At 61.8% G+C, this 17,669-nt stretch overlaps 1 protein-coding gene across 1 annotated transcript in view; it reads left to right on the top strand.

Annotated features, from left to right (window-relative positions):
- The window catches only part of LOC137460256 (EF-hand calcium-binding domain-containing protein 4B-like), a gene marked incomplete at its 5' end in the record, with an annotated part of 33,491 nt that extends 22,173 nt beyond the window's left edge, over positions 1 to 11,318 (top strand). Inside the window, 7 exons of the mRNA XM_068170709.1 lie at positions 2,746 to 3,034; positions 3,411 to 3,552; positions 3,702 to 3,783; positions 5,161 to 5,275; positions 7,469 to 7,576; positions 9,466 to 9,542; positions 11,153 to 11,318. Of these exons, the coding sequence (XP_068026810.1) occupies positions 2,746 to 3,034; positions 3,411 to 3,552; positions 3,702 to 3,783; positions 5,161 to 5,275; positions 7,469 to 7,576; positions 9,466 to 9,542; positions 11,153 to 11,237 (898 nt within the window). The remainder of the gene's footprint in view (positions 1 to 2,745; positions 3,035 to 3,410; positions 3,553 to 3,701; positions 3,784 to 5,160; positions 5,276 to 7,468; positions 7,577 to 9,465; positions 9,543 to 11,152) is intronic.
- Positions 11,319 to 17,669: the final 6,351 nt, after the last annotated feature.

Raw genomic sequence — 17,669 nt, 5'->3', positions numbered from 1 at the left:
ATCCCTCACTCTACTGCCTGCAGCCAATCCTCCTTCTGCTGCCTGCCCCCAGCCCTCCCCCTGCTGCCTGCAGCCAGCCCTCACTCTGCTGCCTGCATCCAGCTCTCCCCCTGCTGCCTGCAGCTATCCCTCACTCTACTGCCTGCAGCCAATCCTCCTTCTGCTGCCTGCCCCCAGCCCTCCCCCTGCTGCCTGCAGCCAGCCCTCACTCTGCTGCCTGCATCCAGCTCTCCCCCTGCTGCCTGCAGCCAGCCCTCCCCCTGCTACCTGCCCCCAGCCCTCCGTCTGCTGCCTGCAGCCAATCCTCCCCCTGCTACCTGCCCCCAGCCCTCCGTCTGCTGCCTGCAGCCAATCCTCCCCATGCTGCCTACACCAAGCCCTCCCCCTGCTGCCTGCAGCCAATCATCTTCCTGGCTGCCTGCAGCCAATCCCCACCTGCTGCCTGCCCCCAGCGCCCTTTGTCCCTCCCCCCCGACCTTGGTTGCTTCCTATTGGTGTTGTGCTTGTAACAGACACGCTGAGGGCGGTGCTGCTGCTGGGGGCGGTGCTGCTGGGGGCAGTGTTGCTGGGGGCGGTGCTGCTGGGGGCGGTGCTGCTGGGGGCGGTGCTGCTGCTGGGGGCGGTGCTGCTGCTGGGGGCGGTGCTGCTGGGGGCGGTGCTGCTGCTGGGGGCGGTGCTGCTGCTGGGGGCGGTGCTGCTGGGGGCGGTGCTGCTGCTGGGGGCGGTGCTGCTGGGGGCATTGCTGCTGGGGGCGGTGCTGCTGGGGGCGGTGCTGCTGCTGGGGGCGGTGCTGCTGGGGGCGGTGCTGCTGGGGGCGGTGCTGCTGGGGGCGGTGCTGCTGGGGGCGGTGCTGCTGCTGGGGGCGGTGCTGCCGGGGGCGGTGCTGCCTCTCAGGGCGGTGCTGCTGCTGGGGGCGGTGCTGCCGGGGGCGGTGCTGCCTCTCAGGGCGGTGCTGCTGCTGGGGGCGGTGCTGCTGGGGGCGGTGCTGCTGGGGGCGGTGCTGCTGCTGGGGGCGGTGCTGCTGCTGGGGGCGGTGCTGCTGGGGGCGGTGCTGCTGGGGGCGGTGCTGCTGCTGGGGGCTGTGCTGCTGGGGGCGGTGCTGCTGCTGGGGGCGGTGCTGCTGCTGGGGGCGGTGCTGCTGCTGGGGGCATTGCTGCTGGGGGCGGTGCTGCTGCTGGGGGCGGTGCTGCTGCTGGGGGCGGTGCTGCTGCTGGGGGCGGTGCTGCAGCTGGGGGCGGTGCTGCTGCTGGGGGCGGTGCTGCTGGGGGCGGTGCTGCTGCTGGGGGCTGTGCTGCTGGGGGCGGTGCTGCTGCTGGGGGCGGTGCTGCTGCTGGGGGCGGTGCTGCTGCTGGGGGCGGTGCTGCTGGGGGCGGTGCTGCTGGGGGCGGTGCTGCTGCTGGGGGCGGTGCTGCTGGGGGCGGTGCTGCTGCTGGGGGCGGTGCTGCTGCTGGGGGCTGTGCTGCTGGGGGCGGTGCTGCTGCTGGGGGCGGTGCTGCTGCTGGGGGCGGTGCTGCTGGGGGCGGTGCTGCTGGGGGCGGTGCTGCTGCTGGGGGCGGTGCTGCTGGGGGCGGTGCTGCTGCTGGGGGCGGTGCTGCAGCTGGGGGCGGTGCTGCTGCTGGGGGCGGTGCTGCTGGGGGCGGTGCTGCTGCTGGGGGCGGTGCTGCTGCTGGGGGCGGTGCTGCTGGGGGCGGTGCTGCTGCTGGGGGCGGTGCTGCTGCTGGGGGCTGTGCTGCTGGGGGCGGTGCTGCTGCTGGGGGCGGTGCTGCAGCTGGGGGCGGTGCTGCTGCTGGGGGCGGTGCTGCTGCTGGGGGCGGTGCTGCTGGGGGCGGTGCTGCTGCTGGGGGCGGTGCTGCTGCTGGGGGCGGTGCTGCAGCTGGGGGCGGTGCTGCTGCTGGGGGCGGTGCTGCTGGGGGCGGTGCTGCTGCTGAGGGCGGTGCTGCTGCTGGGGGCGGTGCTGCTGCTGGGGGCGGTGCTGCTGGGGGCGGTGCTGCTGGGGGCGGTGCTGCTGTTGGGGGCGGTGCTGCTGGGGGCGGTGCTGCTGCTGGGGGCGGTGCTGCTGCTGGGGGCGGTGCTGCTGGGGGCGGTGCTGCTGGGGGCGGTGCTGCTGCTGGGGGCGGTGCTGCTGCTGGGGGCATTGCTGCTGGGGGCGGTGCTGCTGCTGGGGGCGGTGCTGCTGCTGGGGGCGGTGCTGCTGGGGGCGGTGCTGCTGGGGGTGGTGCTGCTGTTGGGGGCGGTGCTGCTGCTGGGGGCATTGCTGCTGGGGGCGGTGCTGCTGCTGGGGGCGGTGCTGCTGCTGGGGGCGGTGCTGCTGCTGGGGGCGGTGCTGCTGCTGGGGGCGGTGCTGCTGCTGGGGGCGGTGCTGCTGGGGGCGGTGCTGCTGCCGGCTGTGCTGCTGCCGGCTGTGCTGCTGCCGGGGGCGGTGCTGCTGCCGTTGTGCTGTTGCAGGCAGCTTTGCCGTGCTGCCACCTCCGGTGCCCTGCCCTGGGGGTCGGTGGGAGGCACAGGGAGGCAAAGCCTGCTTGGGAGCTCCTGCCAGGGGGAGCTCCTGGGAAAGGGAATGGAATGTTGGCGCAGGGGAGCTGCTGGGGAGTGACAGGGAGCATGGGGAGTCTCTGCGTGGGGCAGGCACCCTGCAGAGGCACTAACTGGGTCGTTGTCTGGGGAATCTGCCATCTCCTCCTCCTCCTCTCGCCCTCCCTGCCTCCTCTCCCACCCTTTCTGTGGTGCCTGCCGCCTTGGATACAGACGAGTGGCCGCTGCGGACCTCCCCTTCGCCTCCCCCGGAGAGGTAGCAGCAGCAGCAGAACCCAACAGGGAGAGCTGCAGGCACTTTCCAGGCAGCAGGATGTGTCTGCAGGCAGGAGAAGGAGGCCCCACAGACCTCCAGGAGCAGAGCAGAGCCAAGGAGCGACTGGCAGCAGCTGCTGAGCGGTGGAAGCTGGCTTTGAAGGGTGGTGCTGGCTCTAGAAGGGCAGACGGCTTGGATGATGCTCCTTTGCCTCCCAGAGGCCAGCCTGTTGGCACTGAAACCAGAGTGAGTCTAATCCCAGGATCCCAGCATGTTGGTGGGCTTGGAAGGGACCTCTGGAGCTCAACCCCCTGCCCCAGCAGGGCACCCCCAGCAGCTTGCCCAGCAGCACAGTGCCCAGGGGGGGTTGGAAGCTCTCCACACCAGCAGACTCCACAACCTCTCTGGGCAGCCTGCTCCAGGCCTCCAGCAGCCTCACACCAAACAACTTTCTCCTCCTGTTGAGGTGGAAGCTCAATCCTTGGGGTTCTCCCCCACTGCTCAGCCTCTCTTCCCAGCTCACTCCAGCTCCACAGGTTTATGGTGCTGGGCTCTGCTGCCTCCACCAAAGCAGAGCCTGCAGCTGGGCTTTCCCAGCCTGCACCCCTGTGTTGCATTGCAGCTGCAGGCCCTGGAGCCAGCCAGCTGCTCCCCAGAGCACGTCTTCAAGGTGGTGTTTGTAGGCAACTCCGGCGTGGGGAAGAGCTCCTTCATCCACCGCCTCTGCCACGGCAGCTTCTTGGCCCAGCTCGGTGCCACCATTGGTAAGTGAGGCAGCTCCTCCCCTCAGGCTGCTTACCAGGGGGGGCAAAGGCAGCCTGGAGCCTTGGGTGTTCCCAGCTGGGCTCACTGCAGCCATGCCCAGCTGCTCTGCCCCCTCCCTGTCTCACCGTGCCTGGGGCCTCCCTGGCAGGCATCGATTACCAGGTGAAGAGTCTGGTGGTGGATCACACCCAAGTGGCCTTACAGCTCTGGGACACAGCTGGACAAGAAAGGTCAGTGCTCCCCACCAGCATGTCTCTGGCCAGCCTGATCTAGTGTGGGGTGTCCCTGCCCATGGCAGGGGGGTTGGAACTGGATGATCCTTGTGCTCCCTTCCAACCCTGACTGATACTATGGTACTATGTCCCACAGCCAGCCTGGGGAATGGGGGGGAAGGGAAAGAGCACAGGCACTGGCTGCTGCCTCTGGGCTGGAGCCAGGGGGGGCTTGGTCTCTCCTCCCAAAGTATAAGCAATAGGACACTGTCCCTGGAGGTGTTCAAGAGGGGATTGGATGTGGCACTTGGAGTCATGGTTGAGTTGTCAGGAGGTGCTGGGTGAGAGCTTGGACTTGATGATCCCTGAGGTCTCTTCCAACCTTATTGATTCTGTGACAAGAGGAAAGGCTCTCAGGTTGCACCAGGGGAGGGTTAGCTTGGACAGGAGGAACAATTTCTTCCCTGCAAGGATTGTCAAGGGCAGGAACAGGCTGCCCAGGGCAGTGATGGAGTTCCCATCCCTGGAGTAATTGAAAACCTGGGGAGATGTGGTGCTGAGGTTGACCTGGCAGTGCTGGCTTGATGGTTGGACCTGGTGATGGACTCTGCTCCCTGGTCTCAGGTGATAGAAGGAGAGGAAACTGGCCTGGAATTGTGCTGGAAGAGGCTGAGGTTGGAGAGGAGGAAAACTTTCTTGGCTGCCAGGGTGGTCAGGGCCTGGCAGAGGCTGCCCAGGGAGGTGGTGGAGGGGCTGAAGGGGTTCCAGAACCCTGTGGCCATGGCAGCTGGGGGCAGGGTTTGGTGGCCATGGTGAGCTGAAGGTTGGAATCAATGACCTTAGAAGTTTTTTCCAACCCAAAGAATTCCATGATTCTATCATCTAAGAGATCTCTTCCAGACAAAACTGTTCTACAGTCCTAGGGGAAAATGCTTAGTTCAGAAGGACCTATGAGGACAGCTTCAGCTTCCTTCCACAAATCCTTGGGGCTGTTTGAGGAATGGTCCTTTGATCAGGAGCCTCTGTGCCAGGAAGGCTCTGGAGGTGCTGGAAGGTGTCCAGAGCAGGGCCAGGAGGAGGAGCAGAGGGTTGGAGCTGCTCTGCTCTGCAGACAGCCTGAGAGGGTTGGGGTTGTGCAGGCTGGAGAGGAGAAGGCTCCCAGGAGCCTTTGAGCTGGCAGAGAGGAGCAGCCTGCTCCTGTGTGTGTGTGTGTGTGTGTCCCCGTCAAGGACTCCTTCCTAATCTGCAGTCCGAGTCTGCCCTCCTCAAGGCTCAGACAGTGCTTCCCTGCCGCTGCCGGCAGCCAGGCGTGGCTCTGCGGCCGGCCCGGAGTGGTTGGGCAGCGCCTTGCCCCCAGCCCGGGCCCCAGCCGGACTCGGGCTCCGCTGGGCGCAGGTTCGGCAGCGTCTGCAGGCAGTACCTGCGGGGGGCGGACGGCGTCCTGCTGATGTACGACAGCACTGCCCCGGCCTCCTTCACCGCCGTGCGCCGCTGGATCAGCAGCCTGCAGGTGAGCACAGCGCCCCCGGCACTGCTGCTGCCCCCCGGCTCCAGCCCGGCTCCGGCTCGGCTCCGGTGCGGCTCCAGCCCGGCTCCGGCCCGGCTCCGGCGCGGCTCCGGCGCGGCTCCGGCGCTCCAGGAGCGCTCCAAGATCATCAAGGCTAACCCCCAGGAGCGCTAAACCAGGCCCCGAAGCACCACACCTGCAGCTGCTGCTGTGTCCAGCTCTGGGCTCCTCGGTTTAAGAAGGACACTGAGAGACTTGGAGGTGTCCAGAGAAGGGCAACAGAGCTGGGGAGGGGTCTGGAGCACAGCCCTGTGAGGAGAGGCTGAGGGAGCTGGGGTTGCTTAGCCTGGAGAAGAGGAGGCTCAGGGGAGACCTTCTTGCTCTCTCCAACTCCCTGCAGGGAGGTTGGAGCCAGGTGGGGGTTGGGCTCTTCTGCCAGGCAGCCAGCACCAGAACAAGAGGACACAGTCTCAAGCTGTGCCAGGGGAGGTTTAGGCTGGAGGTGAGGAGGAAGTTCTTCCCAGAGAGAGTTGTTAGCCATTGGGATGTGCTGCCCAGGGAGGTGGTGGAGTCCCCATGCCTGGAGGTGTTCAAGAGGGGATTGGATGTGGCACTTGGTGCCATGGTTTAGTCATGAGGTCTGTGGTGACAGCTTGGACTTGGTGATCGTTGAGGTCTCTTCCAACCTTGGTGATACTGTGACAATACCTCCAGGCATGGGGACTGCACCACCCCCCTGGGCAGCCTGTGCCAAGCCCTGACCACTCCTGCAGCAGGGACATTTTTCCTCCTCTCCAACCTAACCCTCCCCTGGCACAACTTGAGGCCATTTCCTCTCACCCTATTATTAGTTACTTGAGAAAAGAGACTGAGGAGAATTTATTGCTGTCTACAGATACCTGAAGGGAGGTTGGAGCCAGGTGGGGGTTGGGCTCTTCTCCCAGGCACCCAGCACCAGAACAAGAGGACACAGTCTCAAGCTGTGCCAGGGGAGGTTCAGGCTGGATGTTAAGAAGAAATTCTTCCCAGCAAGAAAGATTGGCCTTGGGAATGTGCTGCTCAGGGAGTTGGTGGAGTCCCCATCCCTGGAGGTGTTTAGGCAGAGCCTGGATGAGGCACTTGGTGCCATGGTTGAATTGATCAGATGGTGCTGGGGGAGAGGTTGGACTGGATGATCTCAGAGGTCTTTTCCAAATTGGTTCATTCCATTCCATTCCATTCCATTCCATTCCATTCCTCTCAGGGAGCTGCAGAGAGCAATGAGGTCTCCCCTCAGCCTCCTCTTCTCCAGACTAACCAACCTCAGCTCCCTCAGCCTCTCCTCAGTGACATCAGAGGAGCAGGTCCTGGCCACTCACACAGCAATCCTGGAGCCTCACAAATAGCTCTGCCTGACCTTCAATCCCCACCCCCACCCCTGGAAACTGCTCCTCTGCAGGCTTTCTTATTTCCCAGAGAGGGCCTTGGGGCTCTCTCCCCTCTCTCAGCATCTCACCTGTACCTGGCAAACATCTGAAGGACCCTCCCAGGGTTTCAGCTTCCTTCCACAAATCCCTGGGGCTATTTGAGGAATGGTCCTTTGACCAGGAGCCTCTGTGCCAGGAAGGCTCTGGAGGGGCTGGAAGGTGTCCAGAGCAGGGCCAGGAGGAGGAGCAGAGGGCTGGAGCTGCTGTGCTCTGCAGACAGCCTGAGAGAGTTGGGGTTGTGCAGGCTGGAGAGGAGAAGGCTCCCAGGAGACCTTCTGGTGGCCTTCCAGGAGCTGCAGGGGGCTCCAAGCAAGCTGGGGAGGGACTTTGGAGGCTGTCAGGGAGGGATAGGACTGGGGGGGATGGAGCAGAACTAGAAGTGGGGAGCTTGAGATTGGCTGTGAGGAAGAAGTTGTTGGCCAGGAGGGTGGTGAGAGCCTGGCCCAGGCTGCCCAGGGAGGTGGTGGAAGCCTCCTGCCTGGAGGTGTTTGCAGCCAGGCTGGAGGTGGCTGTGAGCAACCTGCTGTGGTGTGAGGTGTCCCTGCCCATGGCAGGGGGTTGGAGCTGGCTGAGCCTTGAGCTCCCTGCCAGCTCTGTGGTGCTGTGAGCTCAAGGGCCTGATCCTGTGGCCACTCAGAGTCTGGTTTGCTGAGCTGCAGCAGGCTCTGCTCTGAGCTCTTTGCCTCCCTCAGCTGAGTCTCTCAGGTGCTTTGCTCTGTTTCCTTTGCAGGAGGTTATTGAGGATGGAGCTGTGGTCTTCCTGCTTGGCAATAAATTGGATGCTGCTGAGAGAGACAGCAGGAGCGTGCCCAGGGTGGAGGGGAAACGCCTGGCAAAGGTGGGAGGCTGTGCTGTGGGGCTCAGCCTGCTCTGCAGCATCCCTGCCCCTGGAGCAGGGCAGCCCAGCTGGCAGGGAGCCCTTCTTGGAGCCAATTCTCAGTATCATAGAATCAGAGCATCAGTCAGGGTTGGAAGGGAGCACAAGGATCATCCAGTTCCAACCCCCCTGCCATGGGCAGGGACACCCCACACTAGATCAGCCTGGCCACAGCCTCAGCCAGCCTGGCCTTAAACACCTCCAGGAATGGGGTCTTGACCACCTCCCTGGACAACCCATTCCAGGGCTTCACCACTCTCCTGGGGAAGAACTTCCTCCTCCCCTCCAGCCTGAATCTCCCCACCTCCAGCTTCATTCCATTCCCCCTAGTCCTATCACTGCCTGAGATCCTGAGCAGTCCCTCCCCAGCCTTCTTGTAGTATGGTTCTCCTCCCCCTCTGCTCTGCCCTGCTGAGGCCACAGCTGGCATCTTGTGTCCAGAAGGACCTCAGGTGCTTGGGACAGTCCAGCCCAGAGGCACAGGGCTGCTGCAGGCAGTGGAACATCTCCCTGTGAGGCCAGGCTGAGGGAGCTGGGGCTGGGAGCAGGGGAGCCTGAGGGCTGCCCTCAATCCTGTCTGTGAACATCTGAGGGGTGGGTGCCAAGCAGGAGGGGCCAGGCTCTGCTCAGTGCTCTCCTGGGACAGGACCAGGGGCAATGGACACCAGCTGGAACCCAGGAGCTTCCACCTCAGCATGAGGAGAAAACTCTTTGGTGTGAGGGTGCTGGAGCCTGGAGCAGGCTGCCCAGAGAGGTTGTGGAGTCTCCTGCTCTGCCCTGGGTGCCCTGCCCTGGCAGGGGGCTTGGACTCAATGATCTCCAGGGGTCCCTTCCAAGGCCTAATGCTCTGTGACTCTGTGGTGAAGGCCTTCTGCCCTTCCAGCCCCTGCTGTTCAATGTGAAAATGCCCTGAGGTCCCTCTGCTAGCAGGGAGGGGGAGGTGGGGACCAGCAAGAGGCAGACAATGGCTCCTGAGGGACACTCCAGAGGCTGGATGCCTCCTGACAGCCAGGCTCAGGCTTGCAGGGGAGCATGCAAGGACTGCTGGAGGGCTGCCCAAAGTCATCTTCCCTCTGCCTCCTTCCTCATCCTCCCCCTGCCTCCTTACCCAGCCCCCCCCCGCCTCCTTCCTGCTCTCTGTCCTCATTCCCACTGTTCCCTGGCCCTGGGGCCAGGCAGGGCTTCAGAGACCTTCCCTTTCTTCTGGCCCCCTCAAGACCAAGGTGAGGGAATCCAGTCCCTCTGGGTAGATTCACAGAATCCATCTGGTTGGAAGGAAGCCTCCAAGGGCATCCTGTGCCAGCCCTGCCATGGGCAGGGACAGCTCCAGCCAGAGCAGGCTGCCCAGGGACACAGCCAGGCTGAGCCTGAATGGCTCCAGGGATGGAGCCTCAACCACCTCCCTGGGCAGCCTGTGCCAGAGTCTCCCCAGCCTCCCTGGGCACAACTCCCTCCTCAGCTCCAACCTGACTCTGCCCTGCTCCAGTGCCAAACCCTTGCCCCTGGGCCTATCCCCACAGCCCCTCCTGAACAGCCCCTCCCCAGCTGCCTGCAGCTCCCCTGCAGACACTGAACTGCAGCTCTGAGGTCTCACCAGAGCCTTCTCCTCCCCAGGCTGCTTTCCCTTCCCAAACAACCCCAAGGGTTCCCTTTGGGGTGGCTGGGTCCCCATCTCCTTCCCCTGGGTGGGTGAGCAGGGTCTGTGCCCCAGCAGGGTGGCAGTGGCCACCCTGTCAGCCCCAGCTGGCCCTGGCAGAGCCCCTGGGGGGCAAGGCTGGGGCAGTTGCAAGGGCTGTGGGTGAAGGGGCAGGGCTGGCAGCCAAGGTGAGTGCTTGCTGTGTCTCTGGCAGGAGTACCAGGCTGTCTTCTACGAGTGCAGCGCTCTGACTGGCTACAACATCCTGGAGCCCATGCTGCACATGGCCAGGTCAGTCAGCAGCAGCTGCCCCCTGGGGATGCCTCTCAGCTGTAGGCTGCTGGGCTGGGAGCAGGGAAGGAGAGGGGACTGTGAGAGCCTGACCTTCTCCCATGGCACTGGAGAGGCTGCAGCATTCTGCTTCAACCCTGCCTCAGGATCCTCATCTCCTGTGCCAGGAGAGCACCAAGAGCAGGCTGTGGCCTCAGCAGTGCTGAGCACAGGGCACAATGACCTCCCTGCTCCTGCTGGCCACACTGCTCCTGATGCAGGCCAGGATGCCCTTGGCCTTCTTGTCCCCCTGGGCACACTGCAGGCTCATGTTCAGCCTACCATCAACCAGCACCCCCAGGTCCCTCTCTGCCTGGCAGCTCTCAGCCACTCTGCCCCCAGCCTGTAGCTCTGCCTGGGGTTGCTGTGGCCAAAGTGCAGCACCTGGCACTTGGATGTGTTCAATCTCCTGCCCTTGGCCTCTGCCCATCTGTCCAGCCTGGCAAGGTCCCTCTGCAGAGCCTCTCTGCCCTCCAGCAGATCAACTCCTGCCCCCAGCTTGCTGTCAGCTGCAAATTTACTGCTGATGGGCTCTGCCATCCTTTTAGCAGCCTGGGGATAAGGCACAGACCACTCAAGGCTGCTCTGCTCTCCCCTCTTGTGTGGGCCCAGTTTCTTCTCCATGCTCATGTTCCCCCTGTGGTTTGTCCAGCCCAGCTTCCTGAGGAGCCCAGCCCTTGGGCCAGTCACTTTTACAGCCCTCAGTGTCCCTGCCTGATGTGCAGGAAGCTCTCAGTGAGAGCAACCCCAGGCAGTGCTACAGGCTGAGGTCAGAGTGGCTGAGAGCAGCCAGGCAGAGAGGGACCTGAGGGGGCTGGTTGATGGTAGGCTGAACAGGAGCCTGCAGTGTGCCCAGGGGGACAAGAAGGCCAATGGCATCCTGGCCTGCATCAGGAACAGTGTGGCCAGCAGGAGCAGGGAGGTCATTGTGCCCTGTGCTCAGCACTGCTTAGGCCACACCTTGAGTCCTGTGTCCAGTTCTGGGCTCCTCAGGTCAGGAAAGATGCTGAGGTGTTGGAAGGTGTCCAGAGAAGGGCAAGAAAGCTGGGGAGGGGTCTGGAGCACAGCCCTGTGAGGAGAGGCTGAGGGAGCTGGGGTTGCTTAGCCTGGAGAAGAGGAGGCTCAGGGGAGACCTTCTTGCTCTCTCCAACTGCCTGAAGGGAGGTTGGAGCCAGGTGGGGGTTGGGCTCTTCTCCCAGGCAGCCAGCACCAGAACAAGAGGACACAGTCTCAAGCTGTGCCAGGGGAGGTTTAGGCTGGAGGTGAGGAGGAAGTTCTTCCCAGAGAGAGAGATTGGCCATTGGAATGTGCTGCCCATGGAGGTGGTGGAGTCCCCATCCCTGGAGGTGTTCAGGAGGAGACTTGATAGGGTGCTTGGTGCCATGGTTGAGTTGATTAGGTGGTGTTGGATGATGGGTTGGACTTGGTGATCTTGAAGGTCTCTTCCAACCTGGTCTATTCTATCCTATCCTATCCTATCCTATCCTATCCTATCCTATCCTATCCTATCCTATCCCATCCCATCCCATCCCATCCCAGGCTGTGTTCTCAGGCTGTGCTGCTTGTTGCAGGTTGCTGACAGCACAAGAAGGCAGGCAGAGGGAGAGTGCCCTGCAGCTGGAGGATGTCAGCAGGAGGAGAGGCTGCTGCACATGAGGCTCTTGGATGTGTCAGCAGGAGACTCTCGTGGCCAGCACTGCTTCAGGACTCTGAGGGCTTCCTTCCCAGCCAGCTGAGTCTGGTGGCCTCAGCTCTGCAGGGGCTTGAGGAAGCTGCAGCTTTTCCCCACCTGGGAATGTCCAGGCATTAAAGCAGGCCACACACAATGTCTGCACTGGTCCATGTCCCAGCCCTGCAGGCAGCCCTGCTCTCTGGAGGCCTCTGCATCTTCAGGAGAGCTCAGCTGCTCTTGGCTGCCAGCACAGGCTGGACCCTCTGTCTGGGGAGGCCCCTTGTGAAAGGAGGAAGCCTGGGTGCTTTCCCTTCTGGCCTAGCAGAGGGAGCAGAGGGCAAGATGGGAGCTGCATTAAGCACAACTGTAGGGTAGGAGGGAGAAAAAGAAGTCAGGTTAGACATGGGCTGGCTGCAGGCAGTGAGCCAGCCCTCTCCACAGCAGCAGCTCCTCTTGGCTCTGCAGCAGCAGAGCTCTGGTGAGTGGGAAAACCTCCTCTGGCTCCTGGGAGAGCTGGACCAGGCCCTGTGGTTACTGCAGAACTGGGCTGGGCTTGCCTGGATGTAGCAGGAGCTGACAAACCAGCTCACCCCCATGGCTTCCTCCCCTCTGCCACCCCCAGGGCCCTCTCACTCTCACTGTCCTGGTCCCACTGTGCACAGAGCACTGAGCAGCTGCCCTGGGACCTGCCCTGCTGCTGCCTCGCAGCCTGCAGCCTTGCTCTGTGTCCTGGCAGAGCCTGTTTGAAGGCTGAGTGCTGCTGTTGCCTCCTGTTCTCCCATCCCTTCCTGAGGTTCTCCAGCAAGGAGGAGCTGCCTGAGCTGCAGTCAGGAGAGCTCTCACCCTGCTGGCTTCACCACGGGGCTGGCAGCAGGGGCTGGCAGCACAGCACCTGGGGAGGCTTTGGCTCTGGGGCTGCCCCTCTGCAATCCCCTCAGCAGCCTGCTGAAGGGCCTGAGAGAGAGCAGAACCTCTGCCTGTGGGGAAGAGGCCTTCCTGGCAGTGAGGAGGGAGGCAAAGCAGGCTGAAGGGAGCTCCACTGAGGCAGGAGCTGGCCCCAGCTGCTGCACCTGGGCTTCCCTGGGGTGTGATGCTTTCTGGTGTCACTGGTGACAGTGTCTGTGCTCCTCCAGCCCACACTGGCCAGAAGGCCTCCTCAGTGTCCACATCCCAGCTGCTTCCTGACAACAGAGCAGATTTCCCTTCCCAAACACCAGCAGGGCTGCAGGTGTGGAGCCTGTAGTAGCAGCATCACCAAGGGCAGCACTGGTGGTGGTACTGCAGGCTCCACTCCAGCAGCCCTGCTTCCTTCCAAGCAGGACCTTCTCACCCCCTGCCAGCCCTCTGACGCCCAGTCTCTGGCCTGGTTAAACACAGCATGAGGCAGGGCCAGCCAGCAGGAAGGGCTGAGCAGGAGCCACTTCTCCAGTCAGGAATCCTGCCATTCCAAAGCAAACTTTCCTCTCCCCTCTCAGGAGCAAAGGGTCCTGGGAGGAACTAAACACTTGTCACAGACTCCCAGCATGGAGGGGTTGGAAGTGACCTCTGGAGCTCACCCAGCCCAGCCCCTGCCCCAGCAGGGCACCCCCAGCACCTTGCCCAGCAGCACAGTGCCCAGGGGGGGTTGGAAGCTCTCCACCCCAGGAGACTCCACAACCTCTCTGGGCAGCCTGCTCCAGGCCTCCAGCAGCCTCACACCAAACAACTTTCTCCTCCTGCTCAGCTCCAACCTCCTGGCTGCCACTCTGTGCCCCTTGCTGTCCCTTGTGCTGTCCCTGGGCACCACTCAGCAGAGCCTGGCCCCAGCCTCTTGCCCCCCACAGCTCCTTTAGCTCTTGCTGAGCATTGCTCAGCTGCCCTCTGGGGCTGCTCTGCTGCAGGCTCTCAGCCCCAGGGCTCTCAGCCTTTGCTGCTCCCAGAGCTGCTCCAGGCCCCTCAGCAGCTCTGCAGCCTCCCCTGGGCTCTCTCCAGCAGTTTCCTGTCCCTCTGCAACTGGGGAGCCCAGGACTGGACCCAGGGCTCCAGCTGTGACCTTACTATGGCAGAGCAGAAGGGTGGAGACCCTCCCCTGACCTGCTGGCCACAGCCTTGTTAATGAGCTCCTCTGTTGGCCTTCCTGGCCCTGAGGGCACACTGCTGGCTGGTGGGGACCCTGCCCACCCACACTCCCAGGCATCCTTGCCACTGGAGTCAGGAATTTGGTGGCCTTCAGTGCCTGTGCCCTGGCAGAGCTCCAGGTGGATGTTTGCTCATTACAGGACTAATCTCCCTGCAGCTTTGCCCACAGCAGCCATTGCTCATTTCCCTTCTCCCAGTGCCCAGCTCATGGTGTCATCATGTTTTCAGCAGGGGCAGGGTGGGCTTTTGGTTCAGCAGTGCCAGAGTGGCACAGAGCTCGAGCAGCAAGCACCAGGGTGGGTTTTGCTAGGGGGTGGTCTCCCATTGTCTCCCTGCCCAGCATTGGAATGCCTTGCTGGAAGAGGCAGACCCTTCCAGCCCAGGGGGGCAGGTGGTGAGAGTGGTTGGGGCCCCTCACTACAAGAAAGCCATGGAAGTGCTGGAGCAGGGCCAGAGAAGGGCAACCAAGCTGGGGAAGGGTCTGGAGAGCAGGGCTGGGGAGTAGCAGCTGAGGGAGCTGGGGGTGTTCAGCCTGGAGCAGAGGAGGCTGAGGGAGACCTCATTGCTCTCTGCAGCTCCCTGAGAGGAGGCTGCAGGGAGCTGGGGGTTGGGCTCTGCTCCCCAGTCTCAGGGGACAGAAGGAGAGGAACTGGCCTGGAATTGTGCCAGGGGAGGCTTGGGTTGGAGAGGAGGAGAAATGTCTTTGGTGTCAGAGTGGTGCCAGTGGCCTGGCAGAGGCTGCCCAGGGAGGTGGTGGAGTCCCCATGGCTGGAGGGGTTCCAGAACCTTGTGGCCATGGCCCCTGGGGCCACGGTTTGGTGCCCATGGTGGGGTTGGGTTGGTGTTGGACTGGATGACCTCAGAGAGCTTTTCCAAACCAAACTTCTCCATGACTGCAGAATCCATGAGGCACTTTGGAATTGGATCCCAATGAAGTACTCATAGCCTGGAAGCCTTGTCCTGAGAGGTGCAGCAGGGCAGCTCTATGAACCATCAGGTGTGGGAACAGAAGAATCAGAGCATCACAGAGCTGTCAGGGCTGGAAGGGAGCTCAAGGCTCAGCCAGCTCCAACCCCCTGCCATGGGCAGGGACACCTCACACCACAGCAGGTTGCTCACAGCCACCTCCAGCCTGGCTGCAAACACCTCCAGGCAGGAGGCTTCCACCACCTCCCTGGGCAGCCTGTGCCAGGCTCTCACCACCCTCCTGGCCAACAACTTCTTCCTCACAGCCAATCTCAAGCTCCCCACTTCTAGTTCTGCTCCATTCCCCCCAGGCCTATCCCTCCCTGACACCCTCCAAAGTCCCTCCCCAGCTTGCTTGGAGCCCCCTGCAGCTCCTGGAAGGCCACCAGAAGGTCTCCTGGGAGCCTTCTCCTCTCCAGCCTGCACAACCCCAACTCTCTCAGGCTGTCTGCAGAGCAGAGCAGCTCCAGCCCTCTGCTCCTCCTCCTGGCCCTGCTCTGGACACCTTCCAGCCCCTCCAGAGCCTTCCTGGCAGAGAGGCTCCAGAGCTGGCCCCAGAGCTCCAGCTGTGGTCTCAGCAGAGTGGAGCAGAGGGGCAGAATCCCCTCCCTGGCCCTGCTGGCCACACTTCTCTGGCTGCAGCCCAGGATGTGATTGGAGCTCTGCTGAGCAGCCCCAGCCCCACAGAGGGACCACACTCTGCCCTGTGCTTGGCTTGGCTGTCTCCTGCTGATGAGCTGAGGAGAAGCAGAGCAGGGAGCATTAAAGCCACGCTGGGAAGTTTTGCAGCTTTCCCACAGGACACAAGCAGGAATTGCAGAGCTCTGGGATGTTGGTTTCCTTTCCCTATCTTTATCTCAGCAGCCTGAAATGGGCAGAGGCAGCTCCCCTAATGCAGCAGTGCAAGAGTCTGCAGCTCAGCATGGCTTTCAGTGTTTTCCTCCCACCCCTTTCAGCCATCATTTGGCCACTGAGAAGACTTTACTTGAACGTGGAAGGAAGGGTTGGGTTTGCTTTTCTTAAGAGAGTGTCCACTGAGAGCCTAAATTCTGAACTGTGGCTTTGCTCTGACTCCTTTCAAGCTGTTAGCAGACTTGGTCCTCTTACTGATTTTTCCTCTCCTGCTATCTTCAGCCATTCATAGAATCAATAAGGTTGGAAAAAACCTCAGAGGTCATCAAATCCAAGCTGTCAACCAGCACCATCTGATCAACTGCACCATGGCTCCAAGTGCCACATCCAAGCCCCTCTTGAACACCTCCAGGGATGGGGACTCCACCACCTCCCTGGGCAGCACATTCCCATGCCCAATCTCTCTTGCTGGGAAGAACTTTCTCCTCACCTCCAGCCTAAACCTCCCCTGGCACAGCTTGAGACTGTGTCCTCTTGTTCTGGGGCTGGGTGCCTGGGAGAAGAGCCCAACCCCCACCTGGCTCCAACCTCCCTGCAGGGAGTTGGAGAGAGCAAGAAGGTCTCCCCTGAGCCTCCTCTTCTCCAGGCTAAGCAACCCCAGCTCCCTTAGCCTCTCCTCACAGGGCTGTGCTCCAGACCCCTCCCCAGCTTTGTTGCCCTTCTCTGGACACCTTCCAGCCTCTCAACATTTTTCCTGACCTGAGGAGCCCAGAACTGGACACAGGACTCAAGGTGTGGCCTAAGCAGTGCTGAGCACAGGGCAGGATGAGCTCCCTGCTCCTGCTGGCCACACTGTTCCTGATGCATCACAGCATTTCACCATCACACCAAGCATGCATTGACTGACAAAACCTCTTCTGCACAGGGAAGGTTGGCTGGTTGGACTCAGTGAACCTAAATAAATGATACTGGGAGTGTAGGAACTCCAAGCTGCAGTGTCCATTTACACACATACAACCAGTCCCTGCTGTGGCATCCTGCAGTCTCTCACACTTCACTTTCTCTCTTGTCACCTTCTTCTGGTTCTGTATTTTCATGCTCTTTTTACTTCTTAATTCCTCAGTCTGTTGACAAAGTAGAATCACAGAATCAAAGAAGAACCCCAGACTGGCTTGTGCTGGAAGGGACCTTTCAAGCTCATCCAGTCCAACCCCTGCACCCAGCAGCGACAGCCCCAGGCAGAGCAGGCTGCTCCCAGCCCCACACAACCTGCCCTGCACTGCTGCCAGCCATGGGGCAGCTCCACCTCTCTGGGCAGCCTGGGCCAGGCTCTCCCCACCCTCAGCACCAAACATTTCTCCTTCTCTCCACTCTCCAGCTCCCTCTTGCAGTTCCAACCATCCCCCCTTGGCCTGGCCCAACAGGCCCTGCTCCAACCTCTGTCCCCAGCTCTCTGCTCAGCCCTTGCAGCACTGCAAGGCCACCAGGAGGTCTCCTGCAGCCTTCTCCTCTGCAGGCTGCCCAAGGCCAACTCTCTCAGCCTGGCCTCCCAGCAGAGGGCTTCCAGCCCTGCCAGCACTGCTCCAGCAGCTCCCTGGCTGTGCTGAGAGCTCCAGAGCTGGACACAGCTACAAGTACAAATACCTTCCAGGATCTGAAGGGGGCTCCAGGAAGGCTGGGGAGGGACTGCTCAGGATCTCAGGGAGTGATAGGACTAGGGGGAATGGAATGAAGCTGGAGGTGGGGAGATTGAGGCTGGAGGGGAGGAGGAAGTTCTTCCCCATGAGAGTGGTGAAGCCCTGGAGTGGGTTGTGCAGGGAGGTGGCTGGGGCCCTGTCCCTGGAGGTGTTTAAGGCCAGGCTGGCTGAGGCTGTGGCCAGGCTGATCTAGTGTGGGGTGTCCCTGCCCATGGCAGGGGGGTTGGAACTGGATGATCCTTGTGCTCCCTTCCAACCCTGACTGATTCTATGGTACTATGATACATCTCATAGCTGATGTCTACACCTTTAAGTGCTCTCTTTGGACATCTGCTCAGTGCCAACAGATCCCCAGATCCTGCAGTTCAGAGCTTCCTTAGCTCTTGGAGCTGCCATCAGTCTGCTGTTACTCATCTGGCTGTTAGTGAGTCACAGGGAGGCTTCTGCTGGCACTGCTACAGTCCCTGCAGGGCATGCTTTGTATCCAGCCATGTGGGTTGCTAAGGTCCTCAGCCTCCAACACAAACGTAGCTGTGGCCTTCTGAACTGACTGCTTCACAGCAGGGATGACCAGCTGAAACTGGCTTTTATTTCAAGGTAAAACTGTTTAACCTGGAGGAAAGGAGGCTGAGGGGAGACCTCATTGCTCCCTGAAAGGAGGCTGGAGCCGGGTGGGGGCTGGGCTCTGCTCCCTAGTGATTGCACAAAAAGAAATGGCCTCAAGGTGCACCAGGGAAGCTTCGTGTTGGGACATAAGGAACAATTTATTTCCTTAATGGGTTG

Source organism: Melanerpes formicivorus, unplaced genomic scaffold (genome assembly GCF_026170545.1).
Source record: "Melanerpes formicivorus ecotype bairdi unplaced genomic scaffold, bMelFor1.0.p_v2 SCAF_542, whole genome shotgun sequence".
Taxonomy (NCBI): domain Eukaryota; kingdom Metazoa; phylum Chordata; class Aves; order Piciformes; family Picidae; genus Melanerpes; species Melanerpes formicivorus.
This window is presented reverse-complemented; position numbering and strand designations above follow the sequence as displayed.